Genomic DNA, 14,130 nt, shown 5'->3' with positions numbered 1-14,130 from the left:
GTTTGACGTGGGAGTTACGAAAAAAGGGAGTAGTACGCTCTGCCGGGGTGACGCCAAACTTGGCTCCCCTGGCGTTTGGCGTGAGGAATGACGTATTATGAGGAGCAATTGGAGAAGAATTGACGCCAAAGGAGCATCACGTTCTGCCAGGGGGACGCCGAACTTGGCTCCCCTGGTGTTTGGCGTGAGAAATTGCAAAAAAAAAAAATAGCATTGACTTTTATTTTCTTCTGTTTCAATTTCCGCTCTTCTATCTTCTTCCTCTTTGTATTTCTTTATTTTGCTCGAGGATGAGCAACAGTTTTAAGTTTGGTGTTGTCGCTTTGCTGTTTTATTCTATTATTTCCATGGCACCAAAGACCACCCAACCTTCCAAGAAGAGAAAAGGAAAGGAACCAGCCACCGGTTCTCATGATTCAAGACACTTTCGCTCTTAGTTGCATGAAGAGCACTTTTATGAAGTTACTAGCAAGAGGCCGGTTCTACCGGAAGTGCGGTTCAATCTCCAGCCGGATGAATATCCAAAAATTCAGCATGAAATTTAGAGAAGAGGATGGCAGCTTCTGTGCAATCCGCACACACAAGTGGGACAATTAATGGTTCAAGAATTTTATGGAAATCTATGGGTCACATATAAGGATGTATCTGGAGTCAATGAAAAAGGAACCACAAAAGCTTTGTAAGAGGAAGAGTCATTGATTTCAGTCCAGAGACCATCAGACAGACCTTCCATCTACCACATAATATGCCCTCACTTCGGTCCTACAATGAGAGGGTAAACAGAGACCAGTAACTAGAGCAAGTAATCGCTGACATATGCATTCCAGATGCACAGTGGAAACTGGGGGCAGAGGGGAAGGCGGGCTATATCAGAGTCGGTGACCTGACGCCTTTGGCTAGGGGATGGCACCATTTTATTCACCGGTCTATTATACCCACAAGCAACCGGTCCGAATGCATTGTGGACCGGGCCATTATGATTCGCTGCACTATGAGAGGAGACCCGGTAGACGTAGAGGACGTTATTACCCAGCAGATTTACCATGTCGCCACCGCCACCAAGGAGAATGCCAGGTTGGGCTTCCCACATCTCATCTTTTGCCTCTGTGAGGCTGCTAGGGTGAAGATAGAGAATGATTTCCCTATCCCAGTCGAGAAGCCCATAACGAAGAAAACTATGAAACTGACAAGGGAATATCAGAGGCTCCCAAGAATAGAACAGGATGAAGAAGGAGCTCAAGAGGAGCAGCCACTGCCTCAGGGACAACACTTTCCTCCTCATAAATACTGGCAGCAGCTCGCATCCTTCATGGAACAGATGAGGGTCACTAATGACAGCCGCTGGCAGCAGTACAATGCGTCTATTGAGGAGATCAGAGCGATACAGCACAATCATTGGGCGCATCTCTGTACCAAAAGAGTCAGAAACAACCATCACAAACATAAAAGATAAAAATAAAAATTGTTCAAAGAAGGGCCCACAAGCCGGGCCCTAATATAGCTAAAATCACTGGGAAGGTAGATTAGGGACATCCAGAGGAGAGGAGCTCGGATTCGCAGCAGGAGTTGGAAGGGTCAGAGCAGTCTCTTCGGCAGCGGAAGTCAGAGCTTCTGAAGATGTCGACAGGAATCCCTCTTGTTGCTCATCACGAGGAGGAGACTCAATAAGCCTTTGTTCGCGAGTCTTCAGCTCAGAGTCTGTCTCCGGGCGAGGAGGGGAGTCAATGGCTCCATCAATAACGACCTAGTCGGGATGGAGGGGAGAAAGGTCCAAATCAGGAGCGATAACTCTGACTTGTTCCTTAAATATCCTCCAAGCCTCCTCCGAGCTCTCCGCTACGGAATCCTCCAAGTCCTGATAGGCCTTCCGGTTCAACTCCAACTGCTTTTGAAGATCAATATTATCAGCAAAGAGCCTGACATAATTTTGCTCTGCTTTCTTCTTTAACCCCTCCGACATGGCACACTGGCTCATCAGCTTCTTCTCCCTCTCCTGAAGTCAGGCCAGCTCCTCCTTCATCCAGGCAACCTCCTCATGAAGCCGCTTCTCCTCCTCTTGATAAAGAACAACCCTCCCCTGAAGTTCCTCTATAGATTTTTTAGAAGAGCTCAAAGAACTCAGGAGAGTTTTGTCCAAAATATCAAGGAGAGCGGTGCAAATCCCAACAGACCAAACCCCTGCCCGAACCAAGACTTGAAGATGACTATGAGGAAAGATGTGCTTCCGAACGAATTGAGGACCATCGAAGCCAAATTCCCCAGCAACAGAACTGGACTCCAAGGTCTTTTGTTTCTTGTTTTCCGGTTCGAAAAGAGGTCTGGCTGGAGGGTTAGAGGCAGGAGGAGGGAGAGAAGAAGCATAGGTAGAAGTCACCATGATGGGACGAGAGGAGGACCCTAGATTTCGAGGAGGAGGGGGAGGAGGAGCGCCAGTAGCCTTCGTAGCATCAGCTCGGGCCCGAGCCGTCCTTTTTGCCTCCAGGACCTTTTGGTAAGCAGCGCTAGATCCACTCTTCACCATTTCTGGAAAGAAGAGATAAATAATTAGTTAACAAATCGGAAAACACCGCAAGTCAGAATCTCCAGAAACCTCTACAAAAAACAAAAGCTACCTAATTGGGTTCGCACGAAACTCGGAGATCCCAAAAGAAACTTCTTAGTATCCAAGTTAGGGGCCCTCTCCCAAACTTCTCGAAAAAATCCCACTATGGTCTCCTCCACCTCGTCCAGGCCATACTTTTCTATAGGGGAGGCCTCTAACCAATAAAGAGGAAATCGGGGGTTGGAGTTTTCGTCAAGGAAAAAAGGGATGGTGACCCTCTATAGCTTGGACTTTGAAGAAAAAGTTTTTAAAATTATGGAAGGATTCGTCAAAAATAGAAAAGACTTTCTAACCTTGAATGGCCCAGAAAGAAACCCACTGTTGTTTATTATTTTGAGCGCTAAAAGGTTAGGTTAGGAGAAAAACATAGAAAAAGATCTTTAAAGAGGTCGAAAATTCTAGCTCGCGGCTTACAAGTTTGTAAATTTTCATAAAACCCCAAGAGTTGGGGTGGAGTTGGGTAGGAGCAACTTGGCAATGAGATAACACGCTCATCTCAAAATCAGAAAAAGGCAGAAAAACCCCCAGACGGGTGAAGAGGCAATCATACATAAAGAAAAAATAAGGGTCAACATCAGCAGCCTTCCCGAAACAAATCCGGTCTTCAGGACCCGGAGCTACCATCTCACATTTGTGCTCGTCAACATCAGTGCCACAAATCTTATGATGGGTGCGGAGGTCGGCAATATAGTCAGTATCTACTAAAGAATTTTTCTCCAATACTGTATCGTCTACCCATCTCGAAAGGGACTCAGGGATATGGGAAGACATTTTTTTAACAAAGATGTAGGCACAAAAGTAGAAAGACCTACAAAGAAAAATGAAAGGGCATCAAAAACAAGGCTTCCCCAAGACAAAGCAGCATTTCTCTAAAAAAGAAAAATCGCTAGACCCACAAGCAAACGTGCGAAAGCACTAGCAGCACAAACAAGGAATCGTAAAAACGCAAAAGCCTCCTTCGACACGTCAAGAAAAGCACAACTTAAATGATAAAGAAAGAAAGAACTAACCTTTATCCGCGAAAGTGAGAAGGAACAGACACAGTGGCAACGAAGCACTCCTAGAAAGAAGGCTCAAGGTTTCTTTTGAGTGAGAAAGAGCAAAGAGTGTAGGCAAGAAGCTTCAGAGGACGAAAGAAAACAAAGAAAAGAGAGGAAAAAATATTTATAACACGTCAGAGGCACAGGAATAAATTGACGTGATCATTAAAGAAACGCGCTGTTACCACTTACCAATGTAACTGCTCCCACGTGTAAATACGAAAACTCCAACGGACGCGACCTTTGATTAGACATGACGGTTGAGAATTTTAAATCACGTCGGTTTTAAAAATCACGTCAGCTGCAAACCCGAGTTCAATACTCGAATCCAACTCATAAGTAAAAGATATTGGACTCGAGTAGGGACACTATTCATACCCTGACCCAGCACTATGGCCCAGGTCTAAATGAACCGAAAGGCCCAATCTAAAGATTGGCCTCCTCTACCCACCGACCTCCTTAGAAGAGGTCGGATTCGACACAAATTTCTTCCCAAAGAAGTCGGGCTCGAAGGATAGGTGGCAGATAATACTTATTCAAATAAGTAACTGCCCCTAAAATCTCTCAACCCACTTCTGGAAGCCATATCTCAACAATCCTAAGATAAAGGGATGGTTATCCACTTTCAAAAGTGAAACTACTCCAACAGTGGTTATTGAATCACCACTATAAATACGCTGACACCCTTCAGATATCTCTAAGTTCCAATACTCTCTAAACCTGCTTAACCCCTTGCTGACTTAGGTATCAGAGTGTCTTTACAGGTATCACCCTCTATTCTTTCACATACACAAATCGGACGGCGGTTTCCGGATGTAAACCAAATCGGAGACCACCTTCTGCTGACGTTTGGGTCAATCCTTCAATCACAAATTACCAACTTTAGGTTACCCTCGTAACAATTATTATACAATTTATTATGATATATATATTTTTTAAATTATATAAGAAAATTATTTTATAATTAATTATAAAATAAAAATATATCTATTATTTTTAATTATCTAAAAAATTATGAATAAAAAAATTTATAATATTATTAGTGCACATATCTAAATCTTGTTTCTTCTAAATTTGACTGCATTGTATTTATTGTTCTTTGCTTGACACGTTGTCATACACCTTTGTTCTATTCTATCCACGTTTTCATTAGTCATGCTTTGTTCACATATAAAGATACACTACCGAAGTCATTTTTTCAGCATTTATAAACTAGGCCATAGTTTTTTATTCGATATTATTTCTATATAAAAAATAATTCATTAATCAGTTATATAATATATATATATATATATATATATATATATATCATAATTAATTTAATAATTGACTTTTAGTATTATATGATATTTTTACTTTTTAAATATTTTTTTAAACATTTAAGAGCTAGAAAATTTGTGAAATAATAAAGGCGTAATTCTAGTCTTTAAGTAATACATGTTTTGTGGTACTAGGTTTATGGTCAAAGCGTAAACATTTTTTCTTTCTTTCCACAAAAGTCAAGATAACACAGAAATTCTGCTGATTCATAACTTACGTGGATCCAAATAATATTACATATATATATGAAATGAAATTACTCAAGAACCTGCTTCTGATTTTCAGCTGCTTTATATTCACAGTTCAGAAAACCAGTAGAAAAATCAAAGAGCATATTGCTTTTACTATAATGTTAAATAATTATTATTCTTAACGAATTTTATTCGGTAAAAGCTTGATTTTAATGTAAATAAATACCATGGAAAATTTGGAAGAAATAATTAACTGAAATTTATATATAAGTCAACATCTAAAATAGAGAGAGTTAAACAAGTAAAATAGATTGTTGATCACAGCTTTGGAATTTCTGGTCAATTATAAGATTACACAATATAAAATATATATTTTCTAAAATTAAGAGTAAGATTTAAATTTGTAACTTTTAGATAAATATGAAAAGACTATGTTATTTGAGTTGTAATTTATTAATATATAAAATATATATTTAAAGTATATAAAATAAAATATATGTATATACAAATATATAATAATTAATTTAATAATTAATAGTATATATATAATATTTTTATTTCTATTATATATATATTATGTATTTAAAGTATGATTGTTTCTGCAATTTCAGTTGCATTATTGGTTTTGTGATTGAATTGAATTGCCCATTTTTGTTTGAAATTTAAAAATGTTTCATCAAAATAACTACTATTTTTCACAGACAATGAAGCCCCAAAAATTAAATTAGTAATGAGACATTATTAGAGGGTTTAATCCATACTGTTTTCTTTTAGTTATTTTATTTAAACAAGTAGAATTGACCATTTTATCCTTATTCTATTACATAACAAGTTACATAATGATACTTCATGAGTTTTGGTATACAACTTGTAAGGAATGACAAATGAGCAGCACAAGAATGTTGACTTTTCTTCATGTTTTTTTGTCATATAAAATACATAATAATGACTGAGAATAACTCTATTCACTGAACAAACATTTACCATATGCCCCACCACAAATTTATTACAATGAAAAGAACTTGCTTGAATTGAAATAATTGTAATGTAATGTAGCCTCCTTAATTCATGATACTATTTTGTACTATGTAACTTTTGGCCATACATGTGTTGATGTGTTCACTTATTACTAAATGTTCTTTGTTACCTACCTTGGTTTTAAGATATAATGGCTTTTGTTATGGATTTCAATAATTTTGTGATGTGGTCCAAGATAGAATAACAAGAAATTAAATTAGTAAAATTATAAAACATGTTTATCTCATTATTGCAAGACTTTTGTTCCCTCTATGTTTTGGCAATTGAGAGAAATTTTTAAACATTGTCATTTTCAAATAATACAACTTGTATGAATAAATTAAGAACTTACATTAATTTCAACTTTTTTATAAATTATTTTATATTATGAACTTTATGTACAAAATATGATGCACATTAGACAAAATAAGGTTTAATGAAAATAATGGGTTCCTTGATTAGGTGAGACTGCTTTCATTTTCAACCATATTATTGCTACATATTTAAATCTTAAAGATTAGCAAAAATAAAATAAAAAATAAAAAAATTTATAAGTCACAAACAAAAATAATCCTTAATTATTATAATGCAGTGTCCAACTAAATATTTAATTAAACATTTGGAATTTGGACAACACAATTCTATTAAATTACTCTTTTATTTTAGTTTATGACAACAATAAAAAAAATTTGTAGTCCACAAGTTGATGAATAAAAAATGTCAATAATTTATAGCTTGAATAAATTCTGATAAAATTATTAAGGAAGACGCGTCTGATATAATATTATAAGATTTTTTATTGTTGCTATAAATTAAAGTGGAAGAATAGTTTAATAAATTTAAAAGATGCAACCATATACTTTGAATGTGTGTGAGTCACATTCTTCTTTGTTCAACACCTGAAGCTTCCTAGAAGCTTAACCTTAAATAGTTAAATCTTATTAACTTAGGATATATCTTAATTATGAATATATCTTGTTATTTTATTATACATTAACAGCACTTTGTGACATAACATAATTGTGCATTTTCCGTGTGCTAGTTGTGTTTCTCACTCATGGAATCATGGTACAAGATTTTTATTTTTTTAATATTATTGATATTATTTTACTAGGTGGTGGAGTGTTATATGACACTTTCATAGTTTTATACTTTTATCAATTATCATCATTTGATGTGCGGCGTGCCATTTAACATGAAAACAGTTTAAGAAAAAATGTATGAATTTATATTATAAAGAGATTTTATATATTCAATTTATATTAATAAAAGAATTAGTTTTATCATTATTTAAAAAATAAATATAATTAAATGGATATGTAAATAATTTATATTATTAGTAATGCAAAATTAAATTAAAAAAACAAAGAGAAGAGGAAAACAAAATGGTTATGCAACTTTTGAGCATTGGATGATTATTTATTTATTTATTTATTTATTTATTATTATTATTTATTAATTTCCTAGCTTTTGTCATTTTGTTCTTGTTGAAAATTTTGACTTCTTTTGTCTGTTCTTTGACAATAGCCAGTCTTTATCTATTAGCCGTTCAATCACGTAGGGAATAGTAATTCATAATTTTTTGAATTCATAATTTTTCGTAATTCAATTTCATCTATCCATTTATATTATATGTTAACCTTTATTATTAATTAAGAAAATTGGCGCTAAATACAAAATAACAAAAAATTTTAATCAATTGTAGAAATTAATAAGTAATAATATTTTAATTTCAGTTATGCTATGCATATCTTATAGAGACACGAGTTACAAAAAAAAAAGGAAATATTATATATATATATATATATATATATATATATATATATATATATACTTTATCAATTAATTAATTAAAATGATGCAAAAAATTAAGAGGACAATTAAAAAGAAGCTCCCATTGGTGAGACGGATTGTGGAAATATTTAATTTTATTATTCAAAATAGTTTTGGATTTATTGATCTATTAGTGTTTAAAATAAAAAATATCATGCGTTGGAATTAGCGTGTTGATTTTTGTTTAATTATGAGAAATACAAACACAGTGACAGATAATATGGTAAAGATAACGATGAAGTTACAACTTTCGTATGTGAAACTTCTTTCATCTTATAAGGAGTTTAAGAATAGTCTTAAACGAAATTGTCCATCTATTTAAACAGTTCTTTATTTTATTTGTTTTTATTTTTTTTATTTAATTTATTTCAGTCACCAACAAAAAAAAAACTCCCATTATATATATATATATATATATATATATATATATATATATATATATATATATACTTATCAAGTAAGATCGTTATTTGGTGAATTAGGTAAAGTTAGTCCAAGACTAAGCATCCACTATGTAACATAATATTAAAATAATTTAAATGAGCCTTTTTACCTTTATACTATTATTCTCTGTTGAAGATTCCCATATGCTTATGAGTTTGTAAAAGTTAGTGAAACGACTCAGTAAAAAAGAAAAATTACTGCCTCACACAGCTAGCCAAAAGTTAGTGGATTTTTTATTTTAATAAATAATTTAAAAAATATTTATCCAACGAGATAAGAGAAATGTATTTATTTTAATAAATATTTTTTAAATAATTTATTTCAATAATTATTATAATTTATTTATTTATTAAAATAAAAAATCCAAAAGTTAGTACTTAGCAAGAGTTAAAACTTACCATAAAAAATAAAAAACAAAAGAAAACAAATAAAAGTTAAATACATGGTAAAAAAAAATAACTGACACAGCCGATAAAAAAAACCTTCAAATTTCATTAAAATCTAAATTCATTTTCATCATAAGAATATTACAATTAGAAAAAATAACAAAGTAAATATTAAAACTTAAATATTTTTATTCATTTAAAATATAAAATCAAATTTTTTTACACTCTCTTAATTAACATTCTTAAGACACTTTTTTTATTATTTCTTATTATAGTATTATTTATTTTGTTGGATAATCATTCTACAAATATTTAAAGAATTTTAAAATGTACCTAACAAAATTTGATAATATATATAAGAGAGATACAAAATACATATTTCTCTAAATTTTTTATATATAATTATCTAGTGTAAATTAAAAAACAGTTGTTTAATTTACTCAGAAAATTTTCAAACTTTAATTTAAATTAAAAAAATAAAAATAAAAAAAGGAAAAGAGTGCAATTGATAGGTAGATGCATCATAATCATAGTGCAAAGACAAAGCATAAATGGTGTCTTATTATTGGAGCTTGGGAACTTGTGCTGCCATTTATTTCATTCATTCACTCCCTCTTCTTCTTCTTCTTTTCCACCATTTTCTTCTGCCAACACTCTCTCATCTACTAAGGTAAGAACTAAGAACAACCTTTTTCTACTCAAAATATATATAGCATCATGATCCTTAATTAATAATTATCAGTTTCAATTTATTATTTTCGATATATAGTTACTTATATACCTCTAAATTAATTTTCTTAATTTTTCTTTGCTTTGCATATTCCAGAAAGGAAATTAAATTAAAACACCAATTTGGAGAAGCTTCTGAGTCCCCCCTCCCACCCCAAAAAAGGTAGATTTAAGAAGATTCTTGCTTTCCTTATAAAATTTCTCCATTATTTTTTATCTGATTTTTTTTAAAATTTTGTGGTTTCAAAAAAAAGTCACAATATCTGAATCAAGATCAATAGAGAAAAATAGATTTGGATTCTCTAAAGTTTGAATTTCACTTTAGAGAGTAAAATGTGAATCTTTTACCTTTGAATAATTTCTCTTTCATATTTATTATTGGTCTTACCTATGAAATTAATGGTAAGAGATCACACTTTACTCTCTAAAATAAAATTCAAATTTTAGAGGATCTAAATCCAAGAAAAATATTGATGTTCCAGTAATTTTAGCTGGTGATCTTAATCATATACATGATTAAAATTAACGTTAAAATTACTGAAATATAGAATATCATACTTTAAAATTTTCCAAAAGTTAGATTCTGATTTTAGATTTGTGTGGTGTTTGTAGGAAAATACTAAGGTTTTTTGTGTTGGTGACTTAACTAAGAAAGATGGAAGGAAAGTATGGATTAGTTAGGGAACATAGTGGGATATGGAAATCATTGAGAGATGGTGACTTTGATGAAGAAGATGTTTGGTGTGTCCTTAACAAGGACACACATAACTCTGATGCCCTTAAAATTAAGGAGTCTTCTCCTATTCCTGTCCCTAGATCAAGAATGATTCCAAGGCCTAATAGCACAAATAACATTAATAATAATAATAATAATAATAATAATAATAATAATAATAATAATAATAATAAAAATAATAATTCCTCTAGTGAAGCAAAATTTCATCAATTTCTTCAGCAATCAGCACCGGTCAACATTCCTGATTGGTTAAAGATGTATAATTCAGGTGATTATGTTGAAGATTATGGTAGTGATGAGGATTTATTAGATGAAGATTATGATGAATATGATGTTAATAATAAGAATAATAAAATGTTGCTACCACCACATGAGTTTATTGCTAGGAGGCTAGCAAGGAGTCAAATATCATCATTCTCAGTGTTGGAAGGTGTTGGAAGAACACTCAAAGGTAGAGATCTTAGCAAAGTGAGGAATGCTGTTCTTACAAAAACTGGTTTTCTTGAATCACTATGAATATTTAATTAATAACATTATTATTATTATTGTTGTTGTTATTGTTAAATATTGTTATAGATACTAGTATAGACTATATTATTATTATTATTATTATTAGTCATTATAGCTAGTATAGTGGTTTTTAATAGGGGATGGAGAATTTTTTTTTTTCATGATTAATTATTGGGTTGTGATTGTGAAGGATTTGTTGTTCTAGCCATTTACCATGTAGAAACTTAAAAAAAAATATCAATGAATTAGATTTTGGTTTTCATCACAATATCTAGTGATGATTATTTATGTCTTTTATTTTATTTATCTGTTTAATTTTCTTTGTAATTTCCTGATTGAGTTTAATTTCCTTAGTCTAGCAGCATTTTATTTTAAAAAATACAGATAGTATGGTGAAAAGTTAATTTATGTATTAGCTTTTATTGAAGTTGTTTTAGATATAAAAATATATTATTTGTACTTGCAATTTTGGCATTGTTGAGAGATAGCACATGAACTACAAAGTGGGAAAGCACCCACATCTCTTTTTTTTTTTTCAATTTGTTTTTTTTTTAATCTAATATAATTTCAGATCCAAGTGATGGGCATCAATCTTATGTTAAGCTTTTTTTTTATGTGAAACAAACTTTATTCTTACATGAATTAATTCTTTAGTAGTGGGGAAAAAATTACTTAATTGTTGATTAGATCACGAGTGCTTTGTTTGTATCCTCCACCTAATTAAAAAAAAAATAGCTAGTACTATTATTTGGATGAGTTGATTGCTTATCTGAAGTATAAATTAAATGATTTAATATGGAATAAATTACTTCCAATTGGGTTATTATTAAACTAAAACAACACTTTAGTGTTAATCCCAATTAAGAAGAGACAAGAATTTGTGAATATTGAAATAAGGTGACTCTAGTGTTGGACCTAAGCAATATAGTACCAAAATTATTAAATAATGGTGGGAGAAATTGAAAATGACATTCCACCGACTTCACCTCTTTGTCTTTAAGTTATAGAAAAATAACCACTTAAAAAAATATAGGAAATTTTTTGTCTTTAAATTTTATTTTAAAAAATTTTATTTATATTAAATATATTTTTAACGACTAATTTTTTAAAAAATTTAAGATAAATTTGACAACAATGTTATAAAAACAACCTTTAACACAAGCAAATCAAGCATAATTTTATGCATTATTATTAGATTTGTCTTAATTTTTTTGAAAATTTAACCGTCGAAAGTATATTTGATGCAAATAAAAAATTTTTGAAATAAAATTGAAATAAAATAAAATTTAATAATATTTTAAAATTTTTTGTCAAACTTTAGTAAGAAAAATATACTTTACCTAATAATATTTAATAATGCATGACACTATGAATAAAAAATTACTTGTTAATCTAAAAGGGTGTGTATTACTTGAATTTAATCATATAAATCAATTTTACTGTGAGCAAAAGAAATCATGTTAAATGATTATTTTATCTCTATATTAAATATCCGTTAGATATATACTTGGGTGTTGAAACAAACAAAAAAAAATCCTTGTAGGCTGCTTTGAGAGCTCATAACTTTGGATTTAATAAAAATAAAGCTTAATTATTTTATTAATCTTTATAATTTAAAGTTTTTATCAAATTTTTATGATTGAGTTTTATATTAGATAAAAATTTATAATTATATTTTTATTAATTATTATTTTTCATAAAATATAATAATATTCTAGAATATTTATTTTTAAAGTATTTTATAATTTATCTTATATAAAACAAAAAAAGTTTATACTTTTTAATAAAATAATTAGAAAAAATTAAATTACAATTTTTTACCTAATATAATGATTTAATTATTAAACTATAAAAACATGATTAAAAAAATTAATTAAACTATAAAGACATACTAATTAAGCCTAAAAACAACATTATTCAAGATCTAAAATATTACTAAAGGCTTATTCCTCCAAAGAGTTTTATTCAATAAATTTGTTGAGTCAAAATTGTTGGAGTAATATATAATACAAAGAAAAATAAAATAATAGTATTTAGGTTTTTTTTTTTTTTTTTGTCATGGGTCAAGGACTCAAGGCTGATAGTATTTAGTTTGTTTCATAAATCATACCCATAGATTATTGAGAATTACTTCTCTCACACCTTTTTTTTTGGACGAATAAACTTCCCTCTAACGTTTTATTATATATTCATTTTTTTTTTGGACTTGATTATATATTCGTTTATCGTATTAGGATATGGGCTTTGGGAGAAACCTATCACAAGGGCCCAACAAAAAGATTATATCATTAATAACCAGAAATTTCTTGACAAAAAAAAAACCAGAAATTTAATATTTTAATTTAATACTTATCCTCCATTCATTTGTATTTGTCATTTTGACTAAAATAATACTTGAAGTCAAGAGCAATAACAAATATTATAAGAATTTTCAATAAATACTTGTATAGATTAACAGTATAATTGATAATTTGGACAGATGAAACAATCAACCTAGCAAGGTCCTATAATAATTAATAAGTGGGAACTAATCACAATCAAGAAGAATTTTGGGGTTAAGCATGGTCCATAAAAAAGATGGCTAGGATGGCAAATAGGTTTCCACCGTGTGTGTCATATAATTTTATGCCTCTAATATTTATAATTACAAATTTATTCTATCTAAAATTATTTAATTATTTCAAAAATAATTAAAAAATATAAAAAATTAATTTGAGTTTATCAAATAGTTAGTTCACATTGTCACATGTCTATTTAAACAAATTTTAGAGTTTAAATTTTATTTTGTATATATAATAATGTACTGATCATTAATATAAATTCTTAAATAATAAAATTTAGATCTACAACGAATTTATTATTTTTTAATTAAGTAAGAGGATATCGTAAAAAATTAAAAAATAAAAATAAAATAACATTAAATTATTTTAGACTAATTTTTTATTCCCAAACATCTATGAAATACAATTATAATTTATAAATATATATGCCAATGTAATGCAAAGAAAAAATGAGATAGCCATAAAACAAACATATATGTACTTTTTCCTCTGATGATAATCCTCTAATTGCTAGATTTATTAAAATTCTGAATCCTTTATATATTTTTAAGTGGAGTCTTTCACTTTATTAATGTATGTGTATAATATTATTGTAAAAAAATCATCAATAACCGAAATAATCTATTTTTTGAAGAAGAAAACGTTTCGGATCTCAGTGCGTGGCAGGGATAAAGGATGAAATATGGAGGTATGAGTCATGCATGGATACAAATAGTACATGCATCAAATATATATAATAATATCTGATATATAATCTTATT

General features: G+C 30.0%; 1 protein-coding gene across 1 annotated transcript; it reads left to right on the top strand.

Moving 5' to 3' along the window:
• The first annotated feature begins 9,356 nt into the window (after positions 1-9,356).
• LOC112701952 (uncharacterized) lies at positions 9,357-11,096 on the top strand. Its single transcript, XM_025752777.3, has 3 exons — positions 9,357-9,503; positions 9,660-9,725; positions 10,175-11,096. Exon 3 carries the CDS (start codon positions 10,218-10,220, stop codon positions 10,812-10,814), a length of 597 nt encoding a protein of 198 aa, XP_025608562.1. The 5' UTR covers positions 9,357-9,503; positions 9,660-9,725; positions 10,175-10,217; the 3' UTR covers positions 10,815-11,096.
• Positions 11,097-14,130: the final 3,034 nt, after the last annotated feature.

Source organism: Arachis hypogaea, chromosome 7, assembly GCF_003086295.3.
Source record: "Arachis hypogaea cultivar Tifrunner chromosome 7, arahy.Tifrunner.gnm2.J5K5, whole genome shotgun sequence".
NCBI classification, from domain to species: domain Eukaryota; kingdom Viridiplantae; phylum Streptophyta; class Magnoliopsida; order Fabales; family Fabaceae; genus Arachis; species Arachis hypogaea.
This window is presented reverse-complemented; position numbering and strand designations above follow the sequence as displayed.

Coding starts and splice junctions, on each gene's coding strand:
- LOC112701952 (XM_025752777.3), top strand. CDS start 10,218: ATGGAAGGAAAGTATGGATTAGTTAGGGAACATAGTGGGATATGGAAA.